The 23,022-nt window shown below is 37.3% G+C and overlaps 1 protein-coding gene across 3 annotated transcripts; it reads right to left on the reverse strand.

The window, feature by feature from the left end:
- Positions 1–2,577: 2,577 nt before the first annotated feature.
- On the reverse strand, positions 2,578–13,514 carry LOC140143871 (kelch-like protein 32). Of its 3 annotated transcripts, none has more exons than XM_072165682.1 (4): positions 12,781–13,514; positions 11,802–11,987; positions 11,265–11,339; positions 2,578–4,128 (listed from the first exon to the last, which is right to left on the reverse strand). In XM_072165682.1, exons 1-4 carry the CDS (start codon positions 13,396–13,398, stop codon positions 3,190–3,192), a joined length of 1,818 nt encoding a protein of 605 aa, XP_072021783.1. In that variant the 5' UTR covers positions 13,399–13,514; the 3' UTR covers positions 2,578–3,189. The 3 variants fall into 3 exon arrangements, with proteins under 3 accessions (XP_072021783.1, XP_072021784.1, XP_072021785.1); XM_072165683.1 differs by lacking the exon at positions 2,578–4,128 and adding an exon at positions 6,597–7,573; XM_072165684.1 differs by lacking the exon at positions 2,578–4,128 and adding an exon at positions 7,580–10,197.
- Positions 13,515–23,022: the final 9,508 nt, after the last annotated feature.

The following is a 23,022-nucleotide window of genomic DNA, read 5'->3' on the forward strand; positions in this document are numbered from 1 at the left end:
TTATACAATGTATAACAGTCTTCAATTGTTGGTTTTGATATCATATCCTAGTTAGTAAAGGTACATAGAGTGTAGACTGATGAGTTTCACTATGAAATTTGTAGTGAAACAGTTTTGATAATTAAAGGTGGGTGGCCCCATGCACATATTCTATAAAGAAAGAAAATATACAGTGGAACATCTTTAACATGAAATCTATGGGGCCACAGGTTACAGTTTGTGTTATCAAGATTTTATGTTATCAGGTACTTTAGCATACAAAAACAATGCCAGGGACTTCACTTTCACTTTCAACATCACTTTGTGTTACTGTATCAGGTTTTTTGTGTTAACAGATTTGGTTTAACGAGGTTCCACTGTATTGCTATAACAAAAGTGTAGATTTCATGTCCATATAAATTACACGGAGACTACAATCATTTTTAATATTTACGTACATGTTCAAAATAACATTCTTTGTTGCTTGTAAGTATTTTTAGTACACTGTAAATGACTACTAGCAATGACATACTACTGATCAAGGTGCAGGAGATGGGGCAAGTTGGCCCCCTGAAAATACAGGGTCAAAATTGACCACAATTTGTGTGCATCTTCCTTTTAGCAATTTAAATGAAGTAAAATAAATATTTAAAATGTTTATCTGGATTTACTATTTAGCTACAGTATCACATTTCATCCCAGACGCATCTTCAGGCCTAAATGAGTTGGCGCTGAAATGTTGACCCGTGACCCAGTTGGAATGACGTCACAGGAGAGTTGTCACAGGACATTTAGATGCCAGCTCATTAGGCTTGAAGATGCGTCTTGGACGAGAAGTAAATACTGTAGCCAGCTTAAATAGTAAGTCCAGATGAACAGTTTAATATTTTACTTATCTATCTATACCTGGATGATTCAGAATATTCACAAATAGTTATATATAGGAAAGAAGAAAACAAATCATGGCTATAACTTATTTTGAGTGGTCTGGTAATTTTACAATATTTTCAAATTCTACCAAAAACAGCCATCTCTTGCCACCTCTGCATGACACAAATTTTACCCAAAGGAGACACTAAACTGAAGAATTCAGATGCAAACACCGATATCCATTTTTTTCAGTAAGGCCAATTAATTTAACTGGTCAAATATAAAGAAAAAAATAAGAAAATATGTGCTATTTTTAATCATAGGTTCAGTTTACTTGGAACTTTTCGAATAATTCTGGAATACTCTGCACATAAGTATAATCTTAACCCCAACCCACCCTTATTATAACCCTAATTCTAACCCACCCTAATTATAATAACCCTAATCCTAACCTACTCTAAAACTCAGGGTGTGCTGTACTGTGTAAACCAGAATTGTACCAAACTTTTAAAGTGGGGTATTAATTTACAGCATGCATAATCGGGCAGATTTTGGTGGCCTCAAACAGTTTGAAAATGGTTTTTATCATCTTTTGCATCTAAACTAGAATTTTCCTTAAGTTACACATTGAAGTACAATGAGTACAATATACATACAAGCTCTAAAACATTTCACATTTATTGGTATAATCAAAGACAGAATTAAAAAAACTAGTTTGCATCAATTAAACTCAGGCATGGTTTGTTTACAAGTGTTGTGATGACGTGAGAATTGAACGTGGCGGTAAAAATTGTGACTTACATTGTATGGTTAATTTTACACCTTCAAACCTTTCTTTCCTGTTGGCACCATGTCCACAATGCCAAGAAAGGTTGCTTTTTGCGTTGTAAAGTACAGTAATTTTCAGCCATTTTCTGTGATTCCTTTTTATCCAATCAACTCCATATGAATCAACCTTCTTTTTATGGTACCAATCAAGGGTCATGGAGAGTTTGATTAACGTCAGATGCATACTAGTCTTTTTTAATTTTGTCTCGGATTGTAAGAATATTTTTCGCTTCAGGAATATCAGTTCTCTTTTCTAGTGTTTGTTGCTCTGCATGGACTTTTTGTCTCAAATACAATTTTGCCAAGCATGACTTAAAAATATGCCTTTTCAAAGGGATAAAATCAAAAATGCAACAGTCAATGCACTAGGCCAGGGGTACACAAACTGTGTGTCATAGGTGAGTAACTTTGTATTTAGAGAATAAACGATAGGAATTTTTATTTTGACTATCCTCTACCGTGTGATAGACGACAGGCAGGTCCAATACTACGATAAAAAAAAAAGAGGATAGTCGAAATAAAAATTCCTATCGTTTATTCTCATTCTTAGTCAGTTAAATATTATTTCAATAACTGGAAACTATTTTTTTAAAGCAAAAATTAAGTTACCGTCATAAAAACTTTTTCTAAAATGAACAAAACTTGTTTACAACTTCACATCTTTTGTTGCGTGCACTGTTAGCGTGTGTGAGTATTCTGCACTGCGTCTACGCATACAACGCGATACATATGCGCACCTCTACGAGCGTGTTACGCGTTGTCAACACTCATGATGATGTGGGGTCGTCTACCGCCTGATAGACGACACTCAAAATCCAATCAGATTATGTGTCTACGTAGTAGACCACTCCCACTGACTAAGAATTAATAATAATTACTATACAGTAGTTAACAGTTGACATTGGGCTTGGCCGATTGTTAAAAACAATTGATTTTGATTCTTTCTTTTTTTTAAAACCACCTATCAGTTGAAAACATTGCTTAAAAAATCTATTTGCTTAGAAAAACAATAGATTATTTTAAAAATAATTGAGTACCTGATTAAAAAAAGTAATTGATTAATGATTATTTTTGATTAATCTAAATATCGCTCAAGCCTGGTTGACATTAGGTCGCAAGGCATGGCACTCAAGAAATGGGGTATGGCCCAAAAAAGTTGGAGCCTCTCCGCTGCCATAATCAGAACTTCTTACGACATTAATTCTAAACCAATTACCAAATATAAATACCGGGTATAGTTTAGGTATGGCCCTATGGCCAGCATTGGATAGTGGCTTGGTGTTGCAAAATGCTACTCAATTTTATAAATTTACTATACAATTTTGGAACTGGATAACATTTTTATGTCATAGACTAATACACTGAAATGTGTGAAATATACAATGTACCTCGAGATATTGTGACAGCAGATTTTGTTATGCAAAAAAAACCGTTTCTTAATTCCAACATTGTGCCATTATTTTATTTTTTTCTGCGATATTGTTGCTTTTGATGGGAATATTTTTGGATGCATCATCGCCTCTTCCACACATGTGTTCTTGCATCAGTTAACACATGCTTCCATTGGAAGTGGGATTTGCATTCACATGCAATCTTTGTCATTCCTAGCTTCCGCTTGTCAAATGTGAACAATTGTCGGGCTAAACACCTCACATATGTGCCAAATGTCTCCATCTCATCCACGATCTCTGCAAAAGTAACAGTGGGCTCATCGTTATCAAAGTTGCAAGCAAGCCGGATCACTTCATTGCCACATACATCACCTTCATTATATCTAGGTATTTGGACCAAGTAGCAGATACCTTTGTGAACTTGCAAGCACTGTGTGCTGCATCTCCTGTTTTTAGTGACGTATCTTACCGTTTCATGGACACTCACAGACACTTTATACCATTTACTCTGCTCTGGTTTATACAGTACAAACTGCTGATAGAAACCTACAAACAATATGTATCCACCAATCACTACAGCACTACTTATGCTGAAATTCAGTTGATGCCCTAATAATATACGTTCCCAAGTCTGATGGGATAAACTGTACCGCTGAATTATTTGCACATGTGCAAACTCCATGAATGCAATGGAGTATAAATAATCATCCAACTGAAGAAGAATCGGAAGCAAGTGGATAGTAGGCATCGGTGGCAGGATTATCCACTCATTCTTATCCCAATCATACTTGAAGAAGTTATTTTCAGATGCCCACTTGATATGTTCTGCTTCTTCTTCTGGGTCATCTGTTGGAGGGTTTTCATTTGCACCTGCAACGTAAAGGTGGCCTGTATCTATAACAAAAACTTTAAACCCATGCACATAATCTGGATCTTCTTCTGAATGATAAGGACTCTTGTTGGGGATGTCTGCTAGTTGAGTAAGCTTGTAGCAGCCTGTATTGGTAGTGCATTCTATAAACAATGTAGAATCCTCAACATCTTCTGCGGAAATTACAGTCTGAAAAATCAAAGTGGTCGAATGGAGTTAAGGGGAATTAGAGGGTAGGGTATTTGCATTCAAATATTCAGGTAAATAAAGCTGACACATATGAGGAATGGGTCCTATATAAAGGCGATCCCATCAAAGCTTAATAAAATAAGGCTTAAAGGGGTGTCATTTCTGCACCATGCAGGATTTTTCTCAGGCGGGAAAAATTGCCCAAACATTTGTTTTAATAGATTGGCCGTAACTCGTAGATCAACTGCTCTGACTGATGTAAATGAACTATTACATGATTTCAAGAGAGTTACCTCTATTGCCTGATAAGAGTACATCACACTTGAAAACTTAATGTTTGTGATCTATAAAGTTTATTAAAACAAATTTAAATCATATTCAGATTTAATCCTGATCACTTGGATACAGTACTTATAATATAACAGTCTTCAATTGTTGGTTTTAATATTCTTATCATATCCTAGTTTGTAAAGGTATATACTGTACATGTAGTGTAGACGGATGAGTTTCACTATGAAATTTGGATGAGAAGCTTAAATAGTAAGTCCAGATTGAACAGTTTAAATATGTATTTTACATTATTTATATATCTACCTGGATGATTCAGAATATTTACAAATAGTTATACATTTTTTGTATTTTAATAGCAAAGAAGAAAACAAATCATGGCTATATAACTTATTTTGAGTGGTACTGGTAATTTTATAATATTTTCAAATTCCACCAAAACCAGCCATCCCTTGTCACCTCTGCTTGCTATGACACAAATTCTACCCAAAGTAGACTACACTAAACAGAAGAGTTCAGATCGATGCACACACCGACATCCATTTTTCTCAATTCGGCAAATTTAAATGGTCAAATAATAAGAAAATATCTGCTACTTATATAATCATAGGTTCAGTTTACTTAGAACTTTTGTATCAACTTACAGCATGCATTTTAGGGCAGATTTTGGTGGCCTTAAACTCAAATGGTTTGAAAATGGTTTTATCATCTGTTGCATCTGAACTTTCCAATTTTTACTTTACACAAGTAGCTACAATATATACAACCACTAAAACATTTCAAATTTATTGGTATAATCAAAGACAAAATTAAGAAGACCCAAGTTTGTGTTTGACGTCACCTGAAAATCAAACTCGGGCATGGTTTGTTTAAGAGTGTCGATCGTAACGACTGAGTTTCTGAACGTGGTGGTAAAACAGTGTGCCTTTTGGTTAATTTTACACCTTCAAATATACAAACCATCTTATAAGTCAGGTACATGTATCAGTAAACTTTCTTTCCTGAAGGCACTGTGTTAACAATGCCTAGAAAGTTTGCTTTTTGCCTGGTAAATGTACCATAAATTTTCGCCATTTTGTGTGATTCCTTTTCTGAGCTAGGTTTCTCCGAACGACACCAGATGAATCAATTACCTTCCTTTTATGCGCTACTAACTAATCAAGGGTCGTGGGGAGTTTGATTGACAGTGACACAAACTAGTCTTCTTAATTCTGTCTCGGGAAAAATAAGAATATTTTCCCTTCCAGAATGTAAATTCAGTTATCTTTTCTAGTGCTTTGTTGCTGTGTATGGAAACATGTTTTATCCCCGGGTTTTATCCCATACATAATTTTGTCAAGCATGGCTAAAAAATATGCTTTTTCAAAGTTTAATCAAAAATGCAACACAGTCAATGCACTAGGCTAGGGGTTCACAAACTGTGTGTCATAGGTGAGTAACGTTGCATTTAATAATAGAACTAATGATTAACAATTGACATTAGGTCGCAAGGTATGGTACTCAAGAAACGGGGTATGGCCCCAAAAAGTTGAAACCTCTGCACTACCGTATGTAAAAATCAAAACTTCTTATGGCTCCTATATGAGATATATACCTACATGTACATAGGCCTATATATTAATTGTGTCTATACAATGTAGGTAGCTAGGTTCTCATAGAATCGATGTCGTAACACTTTGAAATGCACTACAACTGTTAGTTTAGGTATTGCCATTTTTTCTGCAATATAGTTGCTTTTGATGTATTCTACATGTAGCACAATTTTGAAGTGGGATTTGCATTTACATGCAAAATATCTTTGTCATTCTTAGCTGTGCATAATGGCTCATCTAAACACCACGCAAATGTGCCAAATGTCTCTTATCTCATCAACCATCTCTGCAAATGTAATAATGGGCTCATTGTTTTCAAAGTTGCAAGCAAACTGCATGGATCACCTTCATCCTTCCTGGGCATTCTGACAAAGTAGCAGATACCTTCGTGAACTACAAAAGTCAGTGGTGGCACCAGGATTTTTTTTTCGGGGGGAAGTGAATTTCAGGGGGCAAAATCAACAAATTTTGTGCAAAAATGGCACCAAAGAGTGGAAATTTACATGATTTTGGGTTTTTTTGCATCAAAGCGGAGGGGGGGGGTACTGATTGATGTATCTTCTACTGTCATCAGTGTATACCATTTTGTTGACATATTTTTGGGTATGCATCCTGGGGAATGTATCATCCACATTCTCTTCTTGCATCAGTTATTCTAACACACCCATTGGAAGTGCAGGGTGGGACTTGCATTCACATGCAGTCCTTGTCATTCCTAGTTTCCGCTTGTCAAATGTGAACAATGGTAGGTTTAAATACCCCGCATATGTGCCAAATGTCTCCATCTCATCCACCCTCTCTGCAAATGTAACAGTGGGCTCATTGTTATTAAAGTTGCAAGCAAGCCGGATCACCTTAATGTCACATACATCCCCTTCAATATATTTGGGTATATGGACAAAGTAGCAGATCCCTTTGTGAACTAGCAAGTACTGACGTTTGTAGCTTCTCTCAGTGATGTATCTTACCGTTTCGTGGACACTCCCAGACATTTCAAACCATTTATTCTGCTCTGGTTTATAAAGTACAAATTGCTGAAGGAAACCTAAAAACAATATGTATCCACCAATCACTGCAGCACTTTGTACGACAAGATTCAGTTTATGTCCCGATATACGCTCCCAAGTCTGATGGGATAAACTGAACCTCTGAATTATCTGTGTAGGTATTATATCACACTCCATATATGCAATGGAGTATATATAATCATCCAACTGAAGAAGAATCGGAAGCGACTGGATACTAGGCATCGGTGGCAGGACTATCCACTCATTCTTATCCCAATCATACTTGAAGAAGTTATTTTCAGATACCCACTTCATATGTTCTGCTTCTTCTTCTGGGTCATCTGTTGGAGGATTTCCATTTGCACCTGCAACATACAAGTGGCCTGTATCTGTAACAAATGCTCTAAAGCCATGGTCGTAATATTCTTCATCTTCTTGTGAATGATAAGGACATTTGTTGGGGATGTCTGCTAGTTGAGTAAGCTTGAAGCAGCCTGTATTGGTAGTGCATTCTATAAATAATGCTGAATCCTCAACCTCATCTGTGTATATTAAAGCCTGAAAAAGGAAAGTGATTGGAGTTAAAGGGAGTCAGAGGGGAGCATAACCTCACCTAGCGATGTTTGCATTCAAATATTGAGATAAATAAAGCTGACACACTAGAGGAATGGTATGGGTTCTATAAAGGAGATCTCAAGGCTTGTTAAAATAAGGCCAAAAGGGGTGCCATTTCTGCCCCATGCAGGATTTTTCTCAGGCGGGAAAATGACCCAAACATATGTTTTAATAGATTATTGACCGTAACTCATAGACTGATCTTACTGATGTAAATGAACTATTACACGATTTCAAGAGAGTTACCTCTATTGCCTGATAACTGATAAGAGTACATCACACTTGAAAACTTAATGTTTGCGATCTATAAAGTTTATTAAAACAAATTTAAATTATACCATTATATTCAGATTTACTCCTGATCACTTGGATACAGTACTTATATAACAGTCTTCAATTGTTGGTTTTGATATTCTTATCATATCCTAGTTTGTAAATGTATATTGTTTAGGCAGGGATTTTCGGGCTGGCTCACAGGTGCCCGCCCAAGATTACATGACCCGGGGGTACTCACATACAAATGCTATACGGGGATGTGCCGCCCAAATGGGTAGGTTTTCCACAAAAAATCCTTAGCTATGGGTCTGTGTTTTGAAGAAAAAATCCTTTAAGGAAATCTGTACCATAAACTAATCAATGGCTATATAGTTGCAGTAATAATAAAAACGACAAACAGTAAAAGTCCCAAGCTTATATACGTCCAATTAAAGGAGAAATTCTTAATTCCTTACGACAATCAGCGATCAGTTTGTAATCCATGGTGGCGGCCATATTGATACCAATGTATTTTATTACGCTGTAACGGTACCCCGATTTTGAAACCAGCGAAATCCGTGCCACCAGCACTCGCGCTCGTGAACTTTGGTGACACGAAGAGAATACTACCAAAGTTCAGATTTAACATTCGTTCAAAAGAAAACGTGACAATTTTTACCCATAAAACTACAGAACATAAAAAAATGTATTTTTAAGTAATATTTATGATCAACAATGTCTTTTTGAGAACGAAAAGTAAAAACAGCACTAAAAACCAAAATTCGCTGTGGGGGTCGCGAATGCCATAGCAATATACACGCTCGCCGCGGGTCTGTGTGAAAGGTTACACTATACCGCTTGTGGCAGAAAGGACTCGCAAACAGCTATCATGGCGGCTTCCATGAATCGCAGAAACGAAGGATTAAAAGTGCTTTTTCTTTGTTAGGAATATTCCGAAATTCATATAGACCATCTGGTATGTTTAATTTAGGGGTATATAACTATATTAGCCATTGATTAGTTTATGGTACAGATTTCCTTTAATAGACATGGGTCTCCCTTTTAGATTTTCCATGCTATGTGTGAAAAACATGCGGGAAAACATGTTGCTTTTACTACTTTCAAGCTCAAATCCTTATATGTGGGTCCTTATTTCCTGAAAATCCTTAGGTAAAATTACCCTTAGAAATGGGTATGGGTTCTGAGCTTGGGCCACACATCCCCATCGAAATATAATCCAAGTACCCCCAGCCCCGGGTTCTATACCTATTAATTGTTTCTATAGGTATAGGTTCTCATAGAATCAATGTCGTAACACTTTGAAATGCACTACAACTGTTAGTATATTGTTGCTTTTGATGGAAATATTTTTTGGATGCATCATTGCATCTTCCACACATATTCTTGCATCAGGTATTCTAGCACATCCATTGGGAATGGGACTTGCATTCACATGCAATCTTTGTCATTCCTAGCTTCCGCTTGTCAAATGTGAACAATGGCTTGTCTAAACACTGTGCAAATGTGCCAAATGTCTCTAACTCATCCACCATCTCTACAAATGTGATAGTGGGCTCATTGTATTCAAAGTTGCAAGCAAGCCGGATCACCTCATCACTTTCATCCTTATTGGGCACTCTGACAAAGAAGCAGATACCTTTGTGAACTACCAAGTACTGTTTGATGTATCTACGGCTGTCTTCAGTATATACCATTTTGTTGACAGACACTTCAAACCATTTATTTTGGTCTGGTTTATAAAGAACAAACTTCTGATGGTCAAATCCTATGTTATAGACATCACCAACAAACAATATGTATCCATCAATCACTACAGCACTTAATATTTGGCAATTCAGTTTCTGTTCTGATATGCATTCCCAAGTCTGATGGGATAAACTGTATCTTTGAATAGGTACTCCATTCTCCAAGAATGCAATGGAGTACAAATAATCATCCACCTGAAGAATAATTGGAATGAACTGGATAATAGGCATCGGTGGCAGGACTATCCACTCATTCTTATCCCAATCATACTTGAAGAAGTTATTTTCAGATGCCCACTTGATATGATCTGCTTCTTCTTCTGGATCCAATTCTATCGGAGAACTATCGTTTGCACCTGCAACATAAAGATGGCCTGTATCCATAACAAATGCTGTAAAGCCATGCAAATAATCTTGATCTTCTTCTGAATGATAAGGACTCTTGTTGGGGATGTCGGCTAGTTGAGTAAGCTTGTAGCAGCCCGAATTGGTACTGCATTCTATAAACAATGTATAATCCTCAACATTTTTTGTGGAAATCACAGCCTGGAAAGAAATGAGTTAAGGCAGGTCAGAGGGGGAAGCATGACCTAGTTGTGTTTGCACTCAAATATTGAGCCAAAAAGCTGACACACAAGAATGGTTTGTGTTCTAGACAAGGTGTATAAAAAATGCCACTAGATCAACTAGAATTACGCTGTTGTGCCCCCACACAAAGGTGTGCAAATAAAAGGTTTGTAAATACAAATAACATGCAATGCAAATAAGTAGGCCTGCACGAATAAGTCGCCAATAGTCGCAACCTCGACTATTTGGCGACAGTTGTGACTACTACTAATGATTGCCAATTAGCGACTATTCCTGAAAGTTCAACAGCAACAAAATTGAATTAAAGGGCTCTAAAAATGAAGAACATGTGCTACCGCCTTAAAAAAGCAAAGACAACATCAAGAATGAAGTGTGTTTTATTGATTGTAATTTTTTTGAGTCATCATGGTCTTCACTTGTCAGTTGTATGTGTGTACAATAATAATGTCCCCAGCAGTGTTCTGTAATCGTCCCACTTTTTACTGCACAAAGAGTGTATATTTTTAAGTGCTGGATTCTGAACCACAAAAAAGTAAGCTTGAACTTTTGACCTTTGATAGTCACCGATAGTCATAGTCGCTACTATTTGGGTGGCGTTTAGTCGACTACTAAAAAGCCCATGTTGTGCAGTCCTACAATAATGCAAATAACATGAGTCAAAACTATCACAATACCAAGTTTGATATAAAATTGGACGGATTGAGCATGATACCTTGATCGGTTATTGCGTTTTAGCTACAGAATGCATTGATGAAAATATATGCAAATAAGCTCATTAATATTCATAAATATTCAAATAACATGACACAAAATTATACAGCACATCAAGTCACCATATCCATTCCCCATACCAAGTTTGATATAAAATTGGATGGATTGAGCATGATACACAAAGATATTGGTCAAGCTGTGCGTTTTAAAAGATTCAAAGAATTTCACAAGTCTTCCTGCAAACCTTGATGAACTAATTTGCTTCTAATGAGGCTAATGAAGTTCTGTCTGTACAAACATGCATGTGTACATACCTTTATTGTGTTTCTAGTAGCAAATAAGGCAGGATGACTAATCATCAAAGGCACCACAGCTTCCTCCATCGTAGCCTGCAATTAATAGAGATGTTCAATTGTCAAGTAGGATATTTCACATGGAAAAAGGTGATTATTTTGATTTAAGTTAATGAGGGGGTCAACCATGTCTGCCGGGAAAAAATTAACAAAGTTATGGGCAAATGTCTTTTTTCAAAATTATCCAGCCATCATTGACGTCTGTGACAAGGCTTTAGAATGCTTTACTGTACAAAAAAATCAAGAAATGCACCATTTTTCACCACACCGATCCATTTTACACGAAACACAAGCTATTTTATTTGATGAAATCTACTGAATGGTAACTTCTGTATCAAGGATAAAGTACCCAGCACTTTTTTACCTTCATCCTCTAGTTTGTGGTGTCCACATTTCAAATATTTGTATTGTATAGGGATTACACAAGCCATTTTATACTGTGGTTTCAATTTTGAGTCGAAGGAGTCCCTCTATAGTAAGCAATGTGGCCATGCCTACCTGTAACTTGACAACCTCCTCCATCATCTCCTCGCACCCTGGTTTAGCAAGTATCTCATCACCAAGGATCTCCTTGAGTCTGTCTCCTGGTATCAAGCCAAGGCGTATTTTCTTCAGGATATCAACTGTATAGCATTGACGATCCTCCCATTTATGTCTAACCCATTTGATGGTCACCTGTAAGATCTGGATGTGAACAAATTGTGGGAAAAAATAGTTAGGGGTATACTATACATACACTGTATATTCACTACACTACATGTAGGCTAGGCTTTAAAGACAGTAAAAGTAATTTCATATTTATCATTATCATCAAATCTGTAGTATATATTAATGACCTACATAGAACTACTTGGTATCATTAGCCAAGTGTAAATGACTCAAAAGTCACTAAACATCAAATAAATATATGTTCTTAAAGGAGGATTCCGTGATCATAGCATCCTCTTTTTATGATATTTTTCAGTAGATATCCACGAAAAAGCTTATTCCCAAAAATTTCAGTTGATTCTGATTTTGCGTTTACGAGTTATGCATAATTATGTGTATTACACTGCTCCATAGGCCACTGTTGTTCAAATTTCACGTTATCTTTGCTAAACGAATGAATCTGCAAGAAATATTTGGTACATAAACATTATGTAGCCAGAGGTATCCAGTGGTATAAAAATCTTAAATTTTTTTGAGAAAAGTGAGGGGATGAGGCTGTGGATCACGAAATGCCCTTCTAAGTTAAAGATGTTTCAATGATGTTCTTTCGATCGCACATGGCACATATGTTGCAGTACATGTACCAGAAACTATTTAAAACCTTATTCAGAGATAAATGATTTGTGAATTACAGAGATCTGATACTTGTCTCACTTGACATGATAATACACTTTATATAGTTGATAAGAACAAAACTGACTCAAATGCAAGATGTTCTTGCAAGTTACATTCACATGGTAATAAATGCTTAGTAAAATGTTTAACTCACCTGCTCTTCAGTACATGAATCCGTCTCAATTTCTTCATCGCAAAGTCCTTTCAAGATGAAATCTACAGGAACAGATTCCAGACACAACTCCGACTCAATGCACTTGATAAAGTTTTTCATGAGATGTTTATGATAACACTGGGCAAGGTCAGACAGCAGATCATGATCCTTTGCATGGAACCAGATCTTTAAACAGTCATCAATGGAGAATGAATCTGTCAAACTAATCAGGAAGTCAGCACATTCTTGCATGACCTCTGTGAAACCCATGTAACAAGCTAATCCCAGAATCCCTACAACTGTGTTCAGAGACACATAAAACTTTCCAGTATATGCAAAGTCTAATATTGGTTCAAAAAATTCCCCAATTCCAGGAACTTCAACCTCATTTTCTTCATTTTCTTTCCAATGACATGCGAACATGTTACGGAAGTAGCTGGTGGCGCAACTCAGAACGACTTTGTGCGCCTGGAACCTGTCATCTCCAGCTGTAATGGTGACGTCACAGAATCGACCTTCTTTTCTCAGTTCATTGAGTTCTGATGATGTGCGAGTTAAGTACGTATGATTTATCAATTGCTGTTTTGTGTCAAATTTATTTTGCCGAGATGATGCCATCTTTCTCTTCAGTCGATGTTACCTGTAAAAATGATGAAAATGTTTTGGTCTATTAGTCTACAGATCACATCAATGCTTTCAATACATACATAAGGTGGTATATAAGGAATTTTCTGGAAACAAGAAAATGGTCTGGTCTGAGCAGGTTTTAAATAGATTAAATAGGATAAATGGTAGCTCCTGGATCCTGGTCACCTCAGATTCATATCACGGATGGCGTAATGACGTCAGTATCAAGCTGCTCATTAAATATTCATGAAACCGAACCATGTGGTCACAATCGGGGAATCGATGTGGTTGGAATTAACGCGACGTGCTCGACCTTGACCAGAGATAGCGTGGCCTAGCGGTTAAGGCACTGGACTGTGAATCCAAGGGTCAAGGGTTCAAATCCCAGGTCCGCCTGAGTTTGGCTGGCTCTTTGTGAGGGTACTTTAAGCTGTCGGTCCCGTGTACATGCATATTTTCTCACATTAATGTACATTTCTTTTGTAGTGTGCACGTAAAGAACGTCACAGGCTATTAGAAAAAAGCAGGGGATCATCCTAGTACTGTTGACTGTACTTCAAAAATACACTCATCTGCTCTAGGTTCTTGAGTAAAAAATATAATATAATACTCATACATATCAGAGAGGCACTTATAAGGAAGAAGTCATGTACAGTACTACATGTATGAATCATAAGAATGGCTGCTGGCTAAACAGCGATGCGGATATAGTATTCATCACTGGGACTAGACTTCGCCGTAGTCCACTTGCCCATTTTGCATACTCTGGCCATTACATTTAAGCATAAAACTGATTTATATCGATTTGTGTGCAACTGATAGATTTTCACATCTGTATCTGATCTTTTCAGTCACTGCACTCCCTCCGTTTGTTAGCTTCCCAAGTGGACTACTGACTTTGCCTTGCGGTTAAGATTTTTAACACGGGACTCTATGGAGAGTTAGGCCAATTTCTGGCCTAACTAAAATTGGCCATGATGTAATGCATCTTTAAATGAATCTGCCTTGTGATTGGTCGCCCATATCTCGCTATTGTTTAAATCTTCCGGGCCCGCGCCATTACCATTAACTACACTGTACACAACTATCTGTGGTATTTGCGGCGCTTTTGTGTTGACGCGAAAGTTAATCTCTCATCAAACATCTAGCGCGTCTTGTACTATACCATGCTTAGTACTTGTGGTTAATGGACTGATAAACAAGTATGCTTGACTGTGTGCTTTTAGAGAGCAAAGTCCCGGGCAACCCTCGAATTAAGGATCTGAAGGGGCACAGCAACTTTTTAGGGCAAGTTGACAACTGCCTTGGATTTTCACTGAAAAGGCAAGGCAGCACAGCAGTTTGTAATATTTCAAGAGGGCATCATGGCAACTGTTGAAAATTTAAGAAGGGCACCAAGGCAATTTCTCAAAAGTGAAAAAAACACACACAAAACGTGGATGATTTTATAATGAATGGGCAGGGCTGGGGCACCGACGGCAACTTCATTAGAGGGCACGGCAAGTGACTGCCTTGGGTAAAGGACATATTTTGAGGGCATTACGGCAGTGGGGTTGGGCACCCACGGCAAAATGCCTTGGGTGCCGTGGGTTAATTCGAGGGCTGGTCCCGGGGTAAAGTTCTGCTTAAAATTCAAAGTCCATAGTCGGATTTTCGGGGTTCGCTATCAATAAAACTGGTAGATTCCAAAATCAGAATTGTTCAGTATTAAAGTGAGCCATTATAATTATGCAAGATAATGTTGCATTCAGTTACTTTTATTGTCACTAATTACATGTATCTGATATTTTTAACTCTTTATGACCATTTTACTATTGAATATTTTAATTTTAATAAACATCAGTATAATTTTGAGTTCAACGAAATGGGTTCATCATGACTAATAATAACATATTTTTAATAAAATTCGACTATGGCATAGTCTACACTGGGACTGAAAAATGCGACATTTTTGACGTTTGTACCGGGGAATTTCAGACACGGAGACTTCTACAAATTCGTCCAAGGTAACCAAAGGGTTGGGGATCGCATTTTTAACTATCACTAAATGTTTCGGAATTGAGGTAGGCCGGCTAAAAAGTAGACCATTTGATTTCGGGCCGGGATTTCAGGGACTGTAATTGGTGTAAATGTCACATTTTGAACAGTGAGCTTTAAAGTGAACAACTTGGCTTTCACTTCAGCATAGAGTCTTAGCCAGAAATCAGAAACCACCCGTCCGAGCAGACACCAAAATTTGACCCTCAAATATAAAACAACTTGTCTAATACCCATGGAAGGGTCACTAGGGTGAAATATGTCCTCATTTGGCCTTTACATGTCACTCTGAATTTATAGTCTCAAGTTCATATAACCTTAAAATTATCTGTTTTAGAGCTATCACATCTGTAAAATCCATAAATCCACCCGTCTAAAATTAGATTAGGGCGTCTTAAAGAGAGGTAGACGCATGGCTGCCTAAGACCTTGCTTCAGCACAAGCATTGGGCCTTGCTCAGGGACTGTGCATTATTATAAACACTTTATTCTGTCGGTCAGACATCCGGGCATGAACCGGCTGACAATAGCCATGCACTGGAGTGAAAACAACATTCGCATTCACTGAACTCTGGAGTGTATGCCCGGTCCCCACACTCGGTGCATCCGCGGGTATGCATGCGCGTCGAAAATTTCGCGAAATAAGGGGTGTTTTTAGATGAAGAAACATGATTCGCGAAACACACAAAAAAGGGGTGTTTTTTCAAACCACATGTTCACGAAATTGAAGAAAAGGGTATTTTCATCGAGCAGCCTACGTGTTTCTGCCAGAAAAGGGTATATTAGAAATATCGTTCGCGTTTTAGCGAAAATAGGGGTATTGTCAAAGGGCAAATAATTCGCGAAATCGCTATAAAAAGGCGTGTTTTTCCCTAAAAACGTCGCGAAATGAGATACAAAAGGGGGTATTTTTAAAGTTCACCGACAAGCATGAATACCCGCGGATGCACGGAGTGCGGGGACCGGGAGTGTATCACAAGCTATCACACTATTGTGCCAGGTTCGACTCCCTGCAAATAAAAATATGGTCATTTTCACAGTAAAGGGTGTAACTTTTGATTTTTAGGGTCAAAATTTCAAACCACTTAAATATGTTTCTGTTTACTGAAATCATGCATAGAAGCAACTTAAATTCCAGTAAAATAATGTTTCAAGGCTTAAACCTTTTGATTTCTAATAAAAATTTGACATTTCCTTAACATTTTGGTTAAAATCTAAGAAAAAATGTATTTTACATAAGCTCAGAAAATTATGACATGAAAGCTGGAATACATGTGAAATCCCATTCCAAAGTAAGTCAACAGATATAAGTTAAATTTTATACCATGTTTTGCTATGTTTGTAATTGCAGTTTTGAAAATTTTTAACATCAAGTGTCATTTACAATGGAAATTTCCCAACCTTAAACATATTTTTTAAGTTTTAATTGGGTTCCTAAAATAATTTGAATGTCTAACTTCATGTACAAATACTACTTGATGAAAGGAACCTCCCAGCCAAGTTTCACAGAAATTGGAGTTATTTTTTAGAATTGGCAATTCAAGCGATTTGTGTTTCGGAGGCTTCAGTTAACAACACAGGTGATCATAAAAGTAAAATATTTGGCTAACTACTACAAGCTGACATGAAAAAATAGGTAAAAAATATCACAAAATTACCAATGTTCATGCTTTGCTTCTAAGTATTGAATTTCAGTTGTGACAAAAATTAAATTATCACATGCAGCAAGTCATTTTTTTTGTTGAATCGGAAGCTTCATGTTAACAATGGTTCAACATTGCAGAAGTAGATTTTTTGAAAACAACACTGTTGGGATCATCTAAGCTATTATTTTCTTGTGTGTATTGAATCAATGATTCTATGCGGCAGATATTGTAAATTCATCACATGTTAATTTTTTCACCCATTTGTTAAGTATGGTGTTAACTTGCATGTGAAGCCTCCGAAACAGGCTTTTTTGGGTACCGGTATCGGTATATTTTTCAAACATAATTAACCATAATATCAAAATGTTTTTTAATTTATGACATTCTGCACATATCAAGTAACAATTACAATGCAGATATCAGTATGAAACACACCAATATGCATAGATGATAATTTATCTTATTGTTGTTTCGGAGGCTTCATTTGTTTCGAAGGCTTCAATTGTTAACGGAAAGTTTGTATTGGGTCCCATTTTCAAACGGTGATATATATCTCCACGATTTAAAAACAAGTGACTTGAGGATCTACTTTGCTACATTTTGATAAATAGATTGGATGAGCTCTTTTATTTATATTTGCCCAAGCTTGCTGAACAGTTTGTTTCGGAGGCTTAAAAAAAAACCGGCTCTTTGAAGTCAAGAATTTATAAAAATTTTAAAAGCTTGCAAATCGACTAATTTTTGTTACGCATTTCAAGTTAAGATATCAACTGTTATGAATCAAGAAGAAGTGAAGAAATAACCAAGAATTATGAACCAAAGCTATACCCACAAAGTTTGTTAACAATTGTTAACGGAAAATGAAGCCTCCGAAACGACAAATATCGAAGTCCGGTTCTCAAAAATACAGGGCTGTTCACAATTAAATCTAATGTGGCAGTGTTTACCGAACATATGACCGTACTTTCAGGATAAGAAAAATTATCCATTATGAACTAACTGAAGAAAACACAGGGTTTTACAAAAATGTTACTGTTTTTTATAGTTTTTCAAAATGGCAAGCCTGCTAAAACTGAATGCAGTAACTCCCAAAGATTATGCTACCCAAGGTAGCTGCTAACTAGATGACTTATGTGGCCAAAAATCATGGAATTCTGTGGCTTTATTAGAACACTACGGATCAAAATGTTAAAAATCCAAAGTTACACCCTTTCCCGTGAAAATGACCATATGCGATAAGTTGTTTTCACTCCAATGCATGAATGGATGTGACGTGGTCCCGACTAGACTCGCTTGCCAGTCCTACATGTATATATATACGCCGTACCTATGTATATTAAGGACCAGTTGGCTTACGCCATTTTGGATGTCAATGGGAAATACACACTTAATGATTTGCGCCGGTTATAGAAACTTGAAAAAAAATCTTTAAAATTTCATCAATGTATAAAGTGGTAGGCCTACCAACCTTATTGTGCTTGCTAATTTAAGACTCGGTTGAAACAAAATTAAGGATCAAATGCATTTTAGTGCCCAAAAAGGCAAAATTATCGTCAAAGTTCTGCCGAAATCGGCACCCTTGCGAAGGGTTCAGAATTCGAATCACGGGAACAAAAATATCCGATTTTTGCGATCAAAAACACAAAATTACAACTTAAAACATAGGCCTACTATATTGGCAAAAGACATTATTACCAAACAATATATAGAATAGAATATTTGACATCATTTTCTCAAAATATTGAAGAAATTTGCTCACTAGACATCGAAAAAGTACGCAATCCAATTCCCGTTCAAATGCATGGGAAACTGAAAGTACATACCCAGTGGGCACAAGTTGACATGTCAACGTTGAATCAACGTTGAATCAACGTTGAAATGCAAATCAACCTGATTTCAACGTGATTTCAACCTGAAGTTGAAATCAGGTTGATATTTCAACGTTGATTCAACGTTGAAATCTGGTTGAAATTTAAATCAACTTGATTTCAACCTTATTTCAACCTAACATTGAGTAAGGTTGAAATAAGGTTGATATTTCAACATTGAATCAACGTTGAAATTAGGTTGAAATAAGGTTGATATTTCAACGTTGATTCAACGTTGATTCAACGTTGATTCAACGTTGAAATGTCAATTTCAACGTTGATTCAACGTTGAATCAACGTTGAATCAACGTTGAAATAGGGGTCTATCAACCTTATTTCAATATCACTTCAACCTCATCTTGCGGGCTTTTATTTGCACCAGAGCTAAATACTCAGAAGACAAATTCTATTAAAACATAGCATGTGTAGCAAGTCGGCCTAAATGGTTAATGAAAAATATTAATGTGCATGCACGATGTGCACCATCTGCAAGACTGGGACAAACAGTGTCGGAAACCATCTTGTAGGCCTATTCTTTTGCACCAATAGAGCTAAATAGTAACTGAATACCTTCAGAACAAGACATTAACATGCATATGTGTAGACGTATAATAGCAGTTATATGGTTAATGAAAAATATTAATGTGCATGCACGTAAAGTAAAATTTAGGCTAATATAGGCCTACAATAATATATGGTTTCCGACATAATATTTGCAACACTTTCGGATCGTGCATCCACATTAATATTTTGTATAAACCATCAGCCTGCTACACATGCTAGTGGGTGGGGGGATCCATACAATCCCCCCTTCCCATGTTGACGCCTGTATGTCAGTACATATGTTTCTGACCAAATTAACCTCATATTTGCAAGCTACCGGCCATTCTAGCCCCAAAAGGACCAAATTTTGCCCGCTTCGTGCGAGTTTATTCCATCTTTGCACCATATTTATCATAGGCCTATCACTTTAGCTTTAAATGGCATTTTTTCATATCATTATGGCCTATTTTCAACCAATAATATAGATTGCTCAAATTTTGGTAGGGGCCTACCATTTCTGTATATCCACCTTTTCGTAATTCAAGGTATTGACCACTTCGCTGCCGTTTTGAAAATTGAGATGAGAGTAGGCCCTTTTTTCTCTTTAAAGCAATATATTTAAATAGGTGTAAAAATGATGCACCCTTAAATGGCTTCAATTGGACCTTCATTTTGCAAAATTTTCCAACTTCTGGCGGGGGAACAGTCACCTCAGACACCCCCCTGCGTATTATGCCTAATCGATATGTAACTGGCCATATTCGCTTTTGCTTTCGTGCATTGCATTTGCCAATGTTTAACACAATTTATAGGGATAAATGAGGGAAAACTTGTCCACGAAAGGCTTCATGGACCACTCATTTCACAAATTCGGCTTTTTCAAACTACAATTTTACAAACTGATAGTGCCAAAATGGTCCACCAAATCGCTTCAATTAGGTCTTCATGTGCAAAAGTTATACTTCTGAGGCGGGGGAGGGGGGGCACATCCCCTCAGACACCCCTTGCGTTGTGCATGCAAGCGTCAAAACTTGCCCCCCCCGCTCTAGATCCACCACTGCTATCACCCCCCCCATGACGCCTGTATGTATATAGGTTCCGACCATTTTTTGCGCGACCATCTTTGCACCGTATTTATCAGTTTCGCTTCAATATGGCAAAACGTTTCGTCCGCTTTGCGCTAATTAATACATATCAACGTATTCTAAGTAATATAGTGCTAGGTGCGCGGGATTCACATTACTTTAAGCACTTTTTTTCCAACTCCCCCCATGTCAAACAGAAATCTATGCCATTATACTGTCTGCATGAAAGGTTTTGTTTTTAATTATGTTTTTAAATTTTCATGCAAAATGGAGTCTTTCTACATCGTTTAGTTTTCCACATCTTCCTTTCATCTTTTCTTCTTCCTGTACAACATTTCTGTTATCATAACCCCGTACCCGTGACCCGTCCATGTACATTTTTGTCCTTTCTCTTTTTCATTTTTGGTGAGAATTTTCCTCCTGAATGATTTTGAGGTAGGCCTAATGGTGGTCTTTTGGAGGTGCAAACGATCAAAACAAATGTTCTTTCTTGCCTTTCTGGTTGGAAAATCACCTATACCAAAATTAGTTTAGGTGTCGTTTAGAACTGATATCAGTCCCGGGGGATCAGTCAGCGCTTAATTCAGGGGCTTTCGGAGCTGTGCGCGGTCTTTCCAGGGAAGCATACCCGGCGGGTCATTTGTTTCGTGACGGCCTTACGTGAGGCTGGGAGTGAGGGAGAATTTCCCCATCCAATTTTCTTTGCCCCCCCGCTCTTTTAAGGCAAAACCCCAACTTCTTACAAAAAATCCCCTTTTGTGGCAATTTTGTGCAAAAGTTGTTGCTTTTTTGCCCCCTCCCCTGAAATTCACCCCCCCCCCAAAAAATAATAAATAAATTCCTGGCGCCGCCACTGTTTGTGTTACGACCCCCGGCCCGGCAAACATAATGAGCTGCAATACCCCTATAGGGGAAAGTTGGGTAATCCCGGGCACCTTTTGTTAAGGCTACACAGGTACAAGATTAAATAAAGTTCATCAGTGAAAATCATATCAATGCAAAGCAGGAGTAATGTTCTAACTAGTAACCAGTTTTTAATAACTCAACATCTATAGTTAATAAGTTATAATTAAAAAACAAAATGGTAAAAAATGATGGGGTAATGCCGGACACGGGGTAATCCCGGACACAATGATTGTTGCTAAGAGGAAAGTGGAGTAGGATGATAATCCCTAGAATGCATTAGGTACTTCTGTTACCTCAAGTATACAACTATGGGGGCTGTTGTTGTTGTCTATATTTTCGAAATAACAAGTGTCCGGCATTACCCCATCTGTATAGAGATGCATGTGTGTCCGGGATTACCCCTCACGGTCCCGATTTAATTTTTCAGTGCTTGTTCTACTAATCCATTTTTAAGATATACCAAAATTCATACATCCAGCTAACAATCAAATATCAAACATAATGTTCATCCATACTTCATCTGTGTCCCTTGTCGTATTAACTGTCACCCAGCTAATAAATCACTTTTCAGATAAAAAGTCAAAAATGACAATTTATGTTTTTTCGCAATTTTCACAAAGAAAGACGAGTCCCAAAGCGCTGGTAGTAGTAGGCCTACACGTGAGGTACACCTTGAGGTAGCTAATACCCCAAGGTAATATGATAGTGCCACCCTTCTCCGTTTAGCTGCAATCGATGTGTCCGGGATTCCCCACAGTCAGGTATTACCCCATTTTCCCCTAACCCTTAGTGTATAGGTTGACATATCAGTATATATGACGCTAACTAGTTAATCTCCTATACCTACAGCACAGCGCTTCTAGTACAGGTCAATTACCTATGTGAGTGCCCCTGTGTTGTGTGCATACATAACTGCATGATAAGGGTTACCGTATTGCAGCCCTGTAGGCCTATGATGGGCAAGTTATAGGCCTACGGAGAACGGGAGAATTTTTCTCCAATGCAATTTGAAGTAAAAGTTAATACAAAAAGGGGGAGGGGTGCGTTACCTATAGGGGTTCGTAAAAAGTAAAGAAAACATATCTTAATGGGCCCATAAAAGCAAAGAAACGGGTAAAGAAATGATACCTTGTAATTATGGCATATATAATCTTTGCTTTATTATGCGGGCCAACTAACTATACATGTAACTAGGTATCTTTTCTTTGCTTTTACGGGCAAATTAAGAAGATATACGGTATATCTCTTCTTTATTTACGAGCCCGTGGTGCCTTGCCTTTTCTTATTTACGGGCCCACTACGGTCTCTTCTCTTATACGGGTTCATTAGGGCCTACAAGATTTTTTCTTTAAAAATGTATAACCCGATGATTCCACAAGTACGACTAGTCCTTCAAGAATGGTTAAAAACTATACCGTAGGCCCTATATAGGCCTAGTGAGGTTTCCACAAATTTTCCTGGAAAAATTGAGTTTATATGCTTTTCTATGGTGTTGACCCATAATTTTCATGTCAAAAAAAAAGAAGGGGGC

Source organism: Amphiura filiformis, unplaced genomic scaffold (assembly GCF_039555335.1).
Source record: "Amphiura filiformis unplaced genomic scaffold, Afil_fr2py scaffold_30, whole genome shotgun sequence".
In the NCBI taxonomy this organism is placed as follows: Eukaryota; Metazoa; Echinodermata; class Ophiuroidea; order Amphilepidida; family Amphiuridae; genus Amphiura; species Amphiura filiformis.